General features: G+C 38.3%; 1 protein-coding gene across 1 annotated transcript in view; it reads left to right on the top strand.

Moving 5' to 3' along the window:
* Nup155 (nucleoporin 155kDa) overlaps positions 1 to 14,701 on the top strand; it is a 76,477-nt gene that overhangs the window by 11,513 nt on the left and 50,263 nt on the right. Inside the window, exons 7-14 of the mRNA XM_013018522.1 lie at positions 518 to 591; positions 3,225 to 3,316; positions 4,630 to 4,727; positions 5,491 to 5,643; positions 7,781 to 7,881; positions 9,889 to 10,059; positions 11,354 to 11,464; positions 14,062 to 14,156. Coding sequence (XP_012873976.1) covers positions 518 to 591; positions 3,225 to 3,316; positions 4,630 to 4,727; positions 5,491 to 5,643; positions 7,781 to 7,881; positions 9,889 to 10,059; positions 11,354 to 11,464; positions 14,062 to 14,156 — 895 coding nt within the window. The remainder of the gene's footprint in view (positions 1 to 517; positions 592 to 3,224; positions 3,317 to 4,629; positions 4,728 to 5,490; positions 5,644 to 7,780; positions 7,882 to 9,888; positions 10,060 to 11,353; positions 11,465 to 14,061; positions 14,157 to 14,701) is intronic.

Raw genomic sequence — 14,701 nt, forward strand, 5'->3', positions numbered from 1 at the left:
AATAAACCACCAGAAAACCGGAAGTGGCGCTGTAGCTCAAGTGGTAGAGCACTCGCCTTGAGCTGAAGAGCTGAAGGACAGTGCCCAGGCCCAGAGTTCAAGCCCCATGACCGACAAAAAAAAAAAAAAAATTGGAGATAAGAGTCTCATGGACTTTGATGCCTAGGCTGGCTTTGTTATTCATATTTAAACTAAAATCTGTGTATCTGTGTGTTGAGTTTAGAAATATCTAGAGGACAGAAGTCTGTGTGTCTGTGTGTTGAGTTTAGAAATATCTAGAGGACAGAATAAGTTTAATTTGTAATGCTTTTAACCCTTTCAGTATTTGCCATCTTTTGTCTGACCTAAATGCTGCTGGCTGGGTTCTTGTACTAGAGATATCCTAGGTCTTAGCTACCAGGCAAGAGAAATGAAATCCCCAGAATGCGAAGTCCTAATTTAGCAATTTTAACTTGTTACAAGTAATCATTTGTTTGCTTTGTTAATCCTTTTTTTTTCTTTTTTCATTGTCTTTTAGATCCTATTGTTCAAATTGCAATTGACAATTCCAGAAATATTTTATATACACGATCAGAGAAAGGAGTTATACAGGTAATTACTTGAATTGCACTACCATTTAAGGAAAGAAAGACATCCTATTTTTTGGGGGGGGGGTCAGGTCGTGGGGCCTGAACTCTGGGCCTGGGTGCTGTCCCTCAGCTCATCAGCTCAAGGTTAGCACTCTACCACTTGAGCCACAGCGCCACTTCTGGCTTTTTTCTTTTTGCTTATGTGGTGCTAAGGAATTGAACCCAGGGCCTCAGGCATGCAAGGCAAGCACTCTACCACTGAGACACCTTCCCAGCCCAAGACATCCTATTTTAATAAGACTTAATCATTCTTACTTTTTCTATGAACTGTGTGCTTTTTAAAATAATTATTCTAAGCCATCTATTAGGGCTTCTTTTCATGAAATTTCAAATACAGTAGATCTTTGTTATCCATATGTCCGTATGGATACATGTGATTCTACAGAGATTGTCATTGAAGTAACAAATACCACAAATATCAGGACACAATTTAGTAATCTAAAATAAATTAAATTTACCTATATTATATATGTGCCATAAGTCTGAGCACTCGTCCTTTGATATTGTGTGGAGTAGGTTTCGTTCTTGTCACAAAAATAACTATTGTACATATCTGCCTACTAAGTACTGTTGTTGTTTTTTTTAATTAGTATATCTTAGTTGTAAGGTTTTATTATGACATTTCTACACATGTATACAATGTGTCCTAATCAGACCTACTTTCTCTATCACTCCCTTCTTAAAATAATTTGAACAGGTTTCCTGTATTTACATATACAAATCACTTTGACCTCATTTTTTTTTTTTTTTTTTTTGCCGGTCATGGGGCCTTAACTCTGGGTCTGGGCGCTGTCCCTCAGCTCTTTAGCTCAAGGCTAGCGCTCTACCACTGGAGCCATAGCGCCACTTCTGGCTTTTTCTGTTTATGTGGTGCTAAGGAATCGAACCCAGGGCCTCATGCTTGCAAGGCATGCACTCTACCGCTGAGCCACCTTCCCAGCCCCTTTGACCTCATTTTTAACCCTGTGTGTTAGCCCTTCTTCCTTCTACTGTTACCCTACCAATTGAGCTTGTTTTATTTTCCTTTCATCCTTTTTTATAATTGTATATTAGTTTCAGTAAGGAATTTTGCCATATTTCAGATGATCATATATTACATTTTGCTCAGAATATTCCTCTCTATTTCTTTCTCTTTCCTTGGCTCACCCACTTCCCATTATCAGTTGTTTTCATTGAAATTTCTTTCTTTTTTTTATGTTGGTCATGGAGCCTGTACTCTGGGCCTGGGTACTGTCCCTCAGCTCTTCAGCTCAAGGCTAGCGCTCTACCACTTGAGCCGCAGTGCCACTTCTGGCCTTTTCTGTTATGTGATGCTGAAGAATCAAACCTAGGGCCTCATGCATGGAAGGCAAGCACCACATGTACCACTGAGCCACCTTCCGAGCTCTTTTTTTCTTTTCCCCCGGTCATGGGGCTTGAACTCTGGGCCTGAGCTCTGACTTCATACATATTTGCAATGTACTTCAAAATTATTTACCTTTTGTCATTCTTTTTCCCTTTCTCCCTCATTCCCTTAAGTAGTCACATAGTTAAAGTTATGTTCTAAGAGTATGTATGCCTATGTGTGCATATTATATAATACAATATAAAATTTACATATTTATGCATATGCATATATGTACCTTTTGGGTCTAGCTTCCACATAAGAAAATAAAACGCGCGCGCGCGCGCGTGCATGCGGCCAGTACTGGGACTTGAGCTCTTGAGCTTAGGGCCTTGCACTCCCAGTGTGCTTCTCATAGCTTGGTAATCTACCACTTGAGCCACATCTTTATTCTTGCTCATAATAATCTCCAATTGTATCCATTTTTCTGCAGCTGGATCTTGTTTTGTTTCTAATCTCTAATAAACAAATGTTTGTTTCATTTTTCCCATGATAGTGAACAACTTTCAATAAAAACATGCCATATAAGATTTCCACTGTATCACTTAATATAAGCACATTAACTGTGTGTATGTGTTTGTTTTCTGGGGCTTGAACTCAGGACCTGGACTCTGTCCCAAACTTTTTATCTCAAGGCTAGACTTTACTAGTTGAAATAGTTCCATTTCTGGCTTTTTGGTGGTTAATTGGAGATAAGTTTCACAGACTTTTCTGCCTAGGCTGACTCTGAACCACAATCCTCATATTTCAGCCTCCTGAGTAGCTAGGATTATAGTTATTCATTCTTACCTTTTTGTGTTCTGCTTTTTTTCGGGGGAGGGGATGGAGTGGGGAGGTAAGGTGGAAAGGCATGTTTTCACCAAATTAAAGTTGAGAAAGCACTTAGTATGTGTCACAGAGATTTAAATATATCTGATGATAAGAGAAGATGAGCTAAGAGCTTCTCTTGTGTCAACTGAGTTGTATATTGAGCCAGAAAGAGTTTCAAGTTTTTATTTTTGAAATTCCTTTGACATTTAAAACTTTATTATTTATTTTTGGCAGTACTTGGTCAGAATGACATGGAACCACAGATACAGTGCAGGCTTACTGTTTCTTAATTAAAATACCCATATTAAGTACTGAAATTAAAGGATCCTTAGGAAAAGTTTGCTAAAAGAATGTATGCAGTGACTAATCTTGTTTATAGGAAAACAACTTTTTACCTACAGGTTTATGATTTGGGCCATGATGGGCAGGGTATGAGTAGAGTTGCCTCAGTGTCACAGAATGCTATTGTCTCTGCTGCTGGAAACATCGCTAGGTAATGTGTTATTTATTTTTTAACGTTCCATTTATAGGCATAATTATACTATTTATGTGATGAAGTTATTTCCTCTAAATGGATTTTAAAGATGAAGACAGTGGAAAAGATAACTAGATTATATCTGAAACAGCTGTTAGAAATTTACTCTTATGTTGCTGATTTGGAAATGCAGGTTAATTTTAGTGTTTGAAATACAGTAGGTTGTTAGATGCTTTCTTGGAACTTATTTACTTTTGGGGTGCTAGCAAGGAAACCCAGGGTTTTGTGTCTATTAGGCAAGCATTCATGATCTATCCTCTATCTAAATTCTCCAATTGTGGGTGCTTCGTTTCATTTACTCATTGTCTTTTTTTTAATGAGCCATCTGCAAGTACATTGCAGTTATCAGGTTCACCTTCCATTGTCTAGGTAGGTCTCATCTATTACAATATGTGACAGTAATTCCATATATCTGCCTTTATATTACAATTATATGATTACATAGCTCATGCTAAAATTTCCCAAGTAATCATTTGTAGCTGTTTTTCTTATTTATTACCTGCATTGGTTATTAGTCTCTTTACTACGGAACAGCCCCTCTTGTTGCTTTTCTTTGTAATGTTAGCATTTTTAGAGGTAGGGTCAAAATATCTTGATTTCTGAATTTTCTTCTTTTTCTTTTAACTATATACTCTATAATTTTTAGTTATTTAGTTTTAAATTTTTTATTTTTGGTGCCAGTACTGGAGATTAAACTCAGGGCATAGACACTTTCCCTGAACTTTTTGTGTTTAAGGCTGATATCACTTGAACAATACCTCCACTTGTAGCTGGTTAATTGGACATAGAGTCTTAACAACTTTCTTGCCTCTGTTGCCTTTGAACTGCATTCTTTAGATCTTACCCTTTGGAGCAGCTAGGCTTACAGATGTGAGCCACTGGCACCTAGCTTTCAGTAATACATTTATTTAGTATTTTTAGGTAGGTGATGTGAACTAATAGCTAATAACTCTCATTAAGAATTAATCTTTTTTTACAGTGCTAATTTGGTGCTCTGAGAACACTGTTCCTCCACCAGCTACTCGCATAATGGTTTTAGACTTTGTTAAAAGATGTACTCTAGAGTTTTTTCCAGTTTTTTTCCTATTGAATTACCTTACTAAGAAGCCTAGTAAGCATGACTCCCAAGGTACCACCCCCCCAAAAAAAAAAGTAGTAATCAATCTTAGATTGGAATATTTAGACTTGTAAAATTACTGATAAAACATGGATCTGGTAAATTAGTAGACATGGTTTTAAAAAAATATACCTTATTTTTCTCTTTATTTTAGGACCATTGACCGTTCTGTTTTTAAGCCAATTGTTCAGATAGCAGTGATTGAAAATTCTGAATCATTGGACTGTCAGTTATTGGCTGTTACTCATGCAGGTATATGGGGTATTTTTGCTTATGTGTTTGCTATTGATTTTTTATTTTTTGGTAATCCTTAGATGTAGATATTTGTAATTAGAAATGTTTTTTACTTTATCAGATATCAACTATATTAGTAATCCATAAAATTAAAGATTTGAAAAAATGGAAGATTCCTCTGATTCCATGTGCTCACTTTATGGATAAAAACTGAAAGAGTAGATCATATTCTGACAGAACTTGAGCTGGAATGTAGCTCCCCTTGGCTTGTTCTGGGTTCTTTTGTATGGAAATCTGTTTACTCACCTTTCATTCTTAAGCTTCATTTTTTTAGGAATTTGTTTCATCTGATAGTTCAAATGGGAATTGGGTCTGTGGGCGCACACACACGTGTGAGGGTGTGTGTATACACACGCATGTGAGCACACATGCATATGCATGTGACAACACTAGGGCTTGAACTCAACTCTTGCTTAGGTTTTTCATTTCTGCCTGGTGCTCTACTACTTGAGCTATGCTACAAGTCTGGCTGTTTTACTGGCTTTTTTTTTTTTTTAATGAAAATAAGAATCTTAATGATTTGTCTGCCTAAGCTAGCTTCAAACTTCAATCCATAGATCACAGCCTATGGGTAGAATTATAGGCATGAGTCATGACCCATATCATTTGAGAGTTTAAGATCAGTGAAGAAAGTAATGTTTTGACAGAGTTCTGTGTTAAAAGCTTCAATGTATGTATTTTTCAGATCCTTTACTAACGTATAATATTATTCTGTCATTAGGTGTTAGGTTATATTTCAGCACTTGTCCATTTAGACAGCCATTAGCACGGCCTAACACACTCACACTGGTTCATGTCCGCTTACCTCCTGGATTCTCGGCATCTTCAACAGTGGAAAAGCCTTCAAAAGTACATAAAGCTCTTTATAGTAAAGGTAAGCTCTGAAATAGTAACAAATTTAAGATTAGATTTTTTGGGGGGTGGGGGGGTGGTCATGGGGCTTGAACTCTGGGCCTAGGTGCTGTCCCTCAGCTCTTCAGCTCAGGGGTAACACTCTCCCACTTAAGCCACAGCACCACTTCTGGTTTTCTGGTGGTTAATTGGAGATAAGAGTCTCACAGACTTTCCTACACGGGCTGGCTTTAAACCATCATCCTCAGATCTCAGCCTCCTGAGTAGCTAGTATTACCAGCATGAGTCACTGGCACCCGGCTTAAGATTAGATTCTTAGACTTCAGTAGTTTTTAATGTCTAAGTACTTTATTTTTATTTAACCTGCCTAGTAGCTTAGTAAATGAACACATTTGTGAATATCAGTGTCATATCCAGTATAGCACTTTGAACTTTCTTCCTTTAATATAATCAGAAATCTTAGATTTCTTCTGATACCTTCTCTGTGGAGCTAGTGTCTTGATGAATGAATAGAACTTCAGATACAATAATAAAAAAAATCTTGATGACAAACTCTTACAGTTTTCAGGTGCCTGTGGCTCATGCCTGTGATCCTAGCTATGCAGGAGGCTGAGATCTGAGGATCACGGTTCAAAGCCAGTCCAAGCAGAAAAGTATGTGAGACTCATGTCTGATAAACCACCAGAAAACGGGAAATGGTGCTATGGCTCAAGTGGTAGAGCACTAGCCTTGAGCTGAATCGCTGGGACAGTGCCCAGGCCCAGAGTTCAAGACATGACTGACAAAAAGAAAACAAAGAACAACTCCTTACAGTTTTTTATTAGTTTACATTAGTTTTTTCCAGGGGGAGTTGCAAGTGACATTTCCATACATTCATATTTCCATACGTTTGTACAACTTATCTTGATCACATTCATCTCCCCTATCCTTGTCCCTTGATCCTTTCAACCGTTTTCATTATCATTGACCTTCTGATTTGCCTACTTCCCCTTCTTCACCCCCCTAACAGAGCCTGTTTCTGTTCCCTGCTTATGACAAAAGTCTCTAGGATTCAAAAATTAAATCATCCTTTCTTTCTTTGTGTGTGTGTGTGTGTGTGTGTGTGTGTGTGTGTGTGTGTGCCGGTCCTAGGGCTTGAACTCAGAGTCTGGGCACTGTCTCTGAGCTTTTGATCGAGATGAACACTCTTATCACTTGAGCTACAGCACCACCTCTGGCTTTTTCTGAGACTTTTCTGGTGGTCTGGCTTCAAACTACAATCCTCAGATCTCAGCCTCCTGAGTAGCTAGAATATAGACATGAGCCACCCGTGCCCAGCATTAGTTTGAAAATTTTTTGTTGTAATTAGACATCAGCACTTAGAAAATTGACATGTGCTTTTTACAATTATGAGAAAGCATTTCTTATATAATTGTTTTAATTTTATAATCATTCTAAAGCCTTTACAATGTTTATTCTCTCTCAACATTTTGTATGGTCCAAAACTCAAATGAAACTTGCCTTTGTGAAGAGAATCTTTTTCAAATGCATTCTATTAAGTATCATCATAGTATTCAACTTTTATTGACAGAAAATTAACTTACTATAAAAATAGCTTTTCCGGGGCTGGGAAGGTGTCTCAGTGGTAGAGCACTTGTCTTGCATGCATGAGGCCCTGGGTTCAATTCCCCAGCACCACATAAGCAAAAAGAAAAAAGCCGGAAGTGGCGCTGTGGCTTAAGTGGTAGAGCACTAGCCTTGAGCTGAAGAGCTGAGGGACAGCGCCCAGGCCCAGAGTTCAGGTCCCACGATCGGACCCAAAAAAAAAAAAAAAAAGCTTTTCTTTCTACCTCAATGTTCATAATCTAGTACAAGGTCCTGGACATGTTTGGCAAGTACGATGCCACTGAGTTATATATCCAGCCATTATTTGTCAAAATACGGTCTTGCTATGAGCACAGGCTGTCCTGGAACTCACAATCCTGCTGAAACCTCCCAAGTTCTGAGATTACTAGAGTATGCTCTAATGCCTAGCAATAAATTTAGCATTTAATGTATAAGATTTAGTGGTACTTACTTACTCAGGGTTGTACAATTGTCTTTACTATTTTTTAAATAAGGTATTAAGACCACATGTTATTTAACCTTGTACAATAAGATTTGGTATATTAAACTTTTAGGTATTCTACTGATGACAGCTTCAGAAAATGAAGATAATGACATTTTATGGTGTATCAACCATGATACATTTCCTTTCCAAAAACCAATGATGGAAACTCAGGTAAATAAATTATCCTGAGAAATTTAGTAAAGTGTGTGTGGCTAAGGATTGAACTCAATGAGCTACACATACCGGGCAAGCAGTCTAACAGTCTCATCTCACTCTTTTTTTTTTTTTTCCTTTAATTTTTTGATGTCATGGGGCTGAACTGTGGGCCTGGTCACTGTCCCTCAGCTCTTCAGCTCAAGGTGAGAGCTCTACCACAAGCCACAGAGCCACTTTCAGCTTTTTTTTGCTTATGTGGTGCTGAGGAATTGAACCCAGAGCCTCATGCATGCGAGGCAAGCGCTCCACCACTGAGCCACCTTCCCAGCCCATCTTCTCACTCTTGAGCCACATAAGTGAGGAACTTTATCTTCTTATTTATAGCTGTTTGTCTAGTAATATATGACTAGAAATCAGGTTGAGAAGAATTATATCTTGTTGCTAGCCTCCAGCAAAAGAAGCTCAGGGACAGTACTCAGACCCTAGGTTCAAGCCCAGGACTAGCTAGATAAATAAATAAATAATCTCCATTACTATTATTGAAATTGTGGCAGTTATTTTATTAGATATCTATAAGATAGTTATCTATGTAATAGTTTTTCTATTGGTGTTTTGTAGTTTTATCTGACTTAAATCAATTTTTTTTTTGTATATGTCCATCCTGGGGATTCAGCTCTGGTCCTGGGCACTGTCCATAAATTTTCTTACTGAAGGCTAGCACTCTACTACTTGAGCCAAAACTCTACTTCTAGTCTTTTTTGGTAGTTAATTGGAGGTAACAGTTTTGTGAGGTTTCTATTTCAATGCTAATTATAGCTTACATTAGGTTTTTCTTTCTTCATATACCAACATACATACAATATACATTTGTATTTTAAAGACAAATGAATTGGATGTGGTCATCCTGGTTGAGGGGTCATGCTGCCTGCCATGAACTCTCCTTAACCCATCCATTCTACTCCCTGGCCCATGGCAAACTGAACAGCCACCTCTTCTTCCTTTGGTGTTCTCTGCCCACCCCATGTCCTGCTCGTTACCCCTGTGAAGCCCAGACTTGTTTATCAAATCGGATCAAACAGCTCCAGTGGGGTATAGATAGATGAGATGCTCTCTCTGTGTAGCCATCCCTTCATAGACATTTTGATTCTGTTCTTCACTGCTTGCTTTCTGGTCAATCTCAAACTTGATCTTTTTCATTTATGGAAAAAATATATGTAAGTTTTTTTTAAGTGTGTGTAAGTGTGAAGAGGTAAAACCCTATTAGGGATGAGGGTGTGGTGCGCATGAACCCATCAATATTTCTGACCTGATTGAAGGAGTTAGGGAAGGAGATTGAGGTAGATAAGGAGGTTAGGAGTGCCTTTCTAATATATATTTTTTTCTTTTTCACTTTACTAAGCACCTTCTCTGAATCCTGTGTGCAATACAATGTAAGAATTCAAGGCTCAGTAAACTACAGTCCCTGTCCTGATTAGGAGGATGGAGGAATAAATCAAGTTTATAGTTTATCTTAAAGTTTTACTTTTCTGGGGCTGGGAAGATGGCTCAGTGGTAGAGCGCATGCCTTGCATGCCTGAGGCCCTGGGTTCGAATCCTCAGCACCACATAAGCAAAAAGAAAAAAGCTGGAAGTGGCGCTGTGGCCCAAGTGGTAGAGTGCTAGCCTTGAGCTGAAGAGCTGAGGGACAGCGCCCAGGCCCAGAGTTCAGGCCCCACAACCGGACCCAAAAAAAAAAAAAAGTTTTACTTTTCTTCTCTATTATAATTTTAGATTGTTAGTAACCTGAGCACAATGGCTTGTCCTTATATTAACAAAACTGGGTACACTGAGGCCAGACAGTCTGGAGTTTGAGAGCAGCCTGGCTACATATTCATAGCAAGATCCTGTCTTTAAAAAAAAATGAATAAAAGAAAACATAAAATCTACATGTATCTAGAGCTTCAAGTCTGTATATTTTTCTTCTCAGAAGCTTTATGTATTTCAATAAGATGTGTAAACAGTTTTTTTTTTTTAATTATATAGATGACAACTCGTGTTGATGGTCATTCCTGGGCTCTTTCTGCAATAGATGAATTAAAACTTGATAAAATAATTACACCTTTAAACAAGGATCATATTCCAATAACTGACTCCCCAGTAGTTGTACAGCAGCATATGTTGCCTCCAAAGAAGTTTGTTCTCCTCTCAGCACAAGTATGTACATATTGTTAAAGGTAGATATAAAAAGAAAGTACTACTAAATATTAAGTATTTGAATTTTAGTTTATTATTATTATTGTTGGTTGTTTTGCAGTACAATGGATAAAACCCATGAATCATTTTTTTTTTAAATGGTACCAATGCTGTATATGCTACCTGTCTTTAAGTCACTTATCAAGTTGATTATTACAGTGTTTGTTTATAGGGTTTGGTAATATCTGTCCACTATTACTGCTACAGTCATATGAGGACTTGGAATGTATTTTCTACAGTTCTGTTGAGTTGTCTTTTTCATCTTGGAATCAAGATTTATGTATCAGGAAAACCAAATTTTGTTATTTTGAGCCTCAACTACTTTTGTTGATTTGTCATTTGACTTTGTTTATTGAATTTTTTCTATATAAGTAAGGTTATTATAAATAATCAAAATGAACAGATAACTTACGGAATTTATATCTTTTCTTTTTTTTTTTTTTTTGTCGGTCGTGGGGCTTGAACTCTGGGCTTTGGCGCTGTCCCTGCGTTCTTCAGCTCAAGGCGAGTGCTGTACCGCTTGAGCCACAGCGCCACTTCTGGTTTTACTAATGGTTTACTGGAGATAAGAGTCTCACGGACTTTCCTGCCCTGCCCGGGCTGGCTTTGAACCCCTATCCTCAGATCTCAGCCTCCTGAGTAGCTAGAATTTCAGGTCTGAGCCACTGGCGCCCAGCCTGGAATTTATATCTTTTTAAATTGCTTCTTCAGGGAAGTGAATTTACCTATAGTTTTTCTTTTTACTACCATAGTTTGCTTTTGTCCTTCAAATCTTGGATGTGTTTGGAATTTATCTTGGTATAACGGGATGAGTATAGATCCAGCTTTTTATTTTTGTCTGGGTGTGTATTTATATGCTAGTATGATTAGTGAACACTCATTAACGAACACTCTTTATCATTATTGACATTTTAATTAAATTCTTTGGTTTATGGAACAACATCCCAAAAGTATTGTTTTGTTTTTCAAATTTTTCTCAGTATAAATATAGGTTGTTAGGTGAAATGCAGATTTTTTTTTTTTGATCAGTTTATTTTGTATTCCTAATGTTCCTTTTTGGTTTATTTGAGAAGGGGACTGTGTTACCCACGCTGGCCTTTCACTCCTGGGTTCAATATACCCCCTGTCCCAGCCTCCCAAGTAGCTAGGAGTAAAGGCTCATGCCTTATCTGGCTTTATTAAATAAAGTAGCAGGATCAATTACTACCAGTGAAATCTGTCTGTCACTCATATTCTTTCCTTTTTAATTTTTTAGGGGAGTCTTATGTTCCATAAACTTAGACCTGTAGATCAACTGAGGCATCTACTTGTGAGTAATGTGGGTGGAGATGGAGAAGAGATTGAAAGATTTTTTAAATTACATCAGGTAATTGTTTATTTTTGGTTTATTTTCATTGGTTGCAGAGCTTGAGCTCAGGATTCGGGTACTGTCCCTGCGCTCCTTTACTCATGGCTAGTACCATACCACATCACAGCCTTTCCTGATTAGGCTGGCTTTGAACACAATCCTTAAATCTCAACCACCTGAGTAGCTAAGGATTACAGGCATGAGGCACCAGTGCCTGGCTATTTTTAATGTGATATTTTGAAGAATGAGAGTGGGAATTGGTGTTAAAACTATATATGTAGGTTAGGACTAAAATATTGTAATAATCTGGTTTTCTTTGTTTACCTGAGCTACTATATTGATACTGACAAAAGGCAGAATTAATGTTAAAACACTTTCAGTTTTCATTAGTGATACTGATAAATTTTTATTAAAGCATCTTTTTTTTTTTTTTTTTTGGGTCCGGTAGTGGGGCCTGAACTCTGGGCCTGGGCGCTGTCCCTCAGCTCTTCAGCTCAAGGCTAGCGCTCTACCTCTTGAGCCACAGCACCACCTCCGCCTTTTTTCTTTTTTGCTTATGTGGTGCTGAGGAATCAAACCCAGGGCCTCAGGCATGCAAGGCAAGCACTCTACCACTGAGCCATCTTCCCAGCCCCTATTAAAGCATCTTAAAAAGTGTCCAATGTTGAAAGTATCTGATAGATGATTTTTTTGTTTGTTTTTTTTGCTGGTACTGTGGCTTGAACTCAGAGCCTGGAAGCTGTCCCTGAGCTTTTCTTTTTCCCTGAATTTTTTTTTTTTTTTCAGAGCTTGTGCTCCACTTGAGCCACAGCTCTACTTCTGGCTTTTTGATGATTAATTGGAAATAAGAGCCAAAGCTTTTCCTCTTTGGGCTGGCTTTGAACTATGATCCTCAGATCTCAGCTCCTGAGTAGCTAGGATTACAGATGTAAGCCCCTGGCGCCTGGCTGATGTGTTTTTATTAAAAGCCCCAGACATTACTATTCTGACCATGTACACAGACAAACTTTATGACATAATAAGAAATTCAAGACAATAATTTAAGGACATTAGATTTGAAAGCAATAAGTAGAATTGAGGAAGCTGCAACTTGGAGTGCTTAGCTTAATTAAGTACACAGCCAGTATGTATCTCAGCTCCATCAATGAATAACTTACCTGAATTCTCTGGGTTTCAGGGTGGATTTTTTAAAATGTAAAATATACATTACATGGCCATACAGTGTGCTATAAGGATTAATATTTGCCAAATTCTTAAGGTAGTGCCTAGCATATGTTGGGTACTCAATAAATATTAGCTCTTACTGATAATTTTCTTTTTTCTCTAATTTTTTTTTTTTTGGGTCCGGTTGTGGGGCCTGAACTCTGGGCCTGGGCGCTGTCCCTCAGCTCTTCAGCTCAAGGCTAGAGCTCTACCACTTGAGCCACAGCGCCACTTCCAGCTTTTTTCTTTTTTGCTTATGTGGTGCTGAGGAATTGAACCCAGGGCCTCAGGCATGCAAGGCAAGCGCTCTACCACTGAGCCTCCTTCCCAGCCCCTAATTTTATTTTTTAAGCTGTCATGGTGCTTGAACTCTCAGGGCCTGGGCACTGTCCCTGAGCTTCTTTTGCTCATAGCTAACACTCTGCTACTTGAGCCATAGCGTCACTTCTGGCTTTTTCTGTTTTTATTTTTTGGTGGTTGTGGGGCTTGAACTCTGGGCCTGGGTGCTGTTCCTCACTCTTCAGCTCAAGGCTAGTGCTCTACCACTTAAGCCACAGCGCCACTTCTGGCTTTTTCTGCTTATGTGTGCTGAGGAATCAAACCCAGGACCTCATGCATGCAAAGCAAGCATTCTACCACTGATCCACTTTCCCAGCCCCATGGCTATTTCTGTTTATGTGTACTGAAGAATTGAACCCAGGGCTTAATGCATGCTAGGCAAATATTCTGCCACTAAGTCACATTCTCAGTCTCCAGTAATAATTTTATTGCTAGTTACTTGTAATGATTTTTGGCTAAACTTTGAAACCAATGTTGCCCACTTGTTAATAACAACTGATTTATTCAGTCAGTGGTTACTTACTAAGCACCTTTCTTTGTTCTATGCATGGATTTTGTTCTGAGAATAGCAAGAACAAAACTTTTTTTAATTCTTTTTTTTTTTTTGAATAAAACTTTTTAAAAAAGATGCTGGTATGGGAACATAACAGTGAAACCTCTTGATATTGTTTTAAGAAGGGGAGAAGTAGTAAGCCAAAAGAATAGAGGAAGTGATACTTTGGGATGTATACATTGTTTGGGATACATTGTATACAAGTATGGAAATGTTACAATGAAACCTCCCTTATACAAATAAGGTATGCTAATAAAAGTTAAAAAACCAGGGCCTTGGTAGCTCACATCTATAATCCTAGTTATTCAGGAGTCTGAGATCTGAGGATTGAATTTCAAAGCCATTCTGGACAGGAAAGTCTGTGAAGCTAGAAGTAGAGCTGTGGCTCACATGGTAGAGCTCTACCATGTGATAGTGGCCAAGCCCTGAGTTCAAGACCCAGGACTGGCATAGAAGGAAGTAACTGATTAATTAAATTTAAGTATTTATGCTTAGCCAAGATATTTTTGGATTTTTACAGGAAGACCAGGCTTGTGCAACTTGCCTTATCCTTGCTTGCTCTGCTGCTGCCTGTGATAGAGAAGTGTCTGCTTGGGCTACACGGGCTTTCTTCAGGTACATGTTAGGAGTATTTTTGTACTGGGCCACTTTTTAAAAATGTTAATTTGCCAGTGTGACTGTTGAAGGCCTTGCCAAATGGTTGAATGACTAGGAAAATTATTAAAATTCACCTGCAAAAGAATGAAATCTTAAATTATGCTGACGGATAGTGATATTAGCATAATTTATACAGTGTTACTCTGTGTAGGGTTTGCTGTCAACTTTAATTTTTTTGTGGTACTAGAGTTCAGTTTGAAGCTTTTTCAATGATTGGCTGGCAATCTGCCACTTGAGCCATGCTTCTATCCCTGCCTTTTGCTGGTGATTTTGTAAGTAGAGTCCCATAGACTTTTCTACCAAGCTGGCTGTGAAAGTCAATCCTCTGGACCTCACCTTTCTAAGCAGCTGTATTGTGAGTGTGAGCCACTGGCACCAGGCAGTTCTTTAATTAAATTTCACTATTTACATTTTTTGTGCCAGTACTGGGGCTTGAATTCAGGGCCTTGCATTCATTTTTTTTGGGGGGGGGTCCGGTCGTGGGGCCTGAACTCTGGGCCTGG

The sequence above is a fragment of the Dipodomys ordii genome, unplaced genomic scaffold (assembly GCF_000151885.1).
Source record: "Dipodomys ordii isolate 6190 unplaced genomic scaffold, Dord_2.0 Scaffold41, whole genome shotgun sequence".
Classification (NCBI taxonomy): domain Eukaryota; kingdom Metazoa; phylum Chordata; class Mammalia; order Rodentia; family Heteromyidae; genus Dipodomys; species Dipodomys ordii.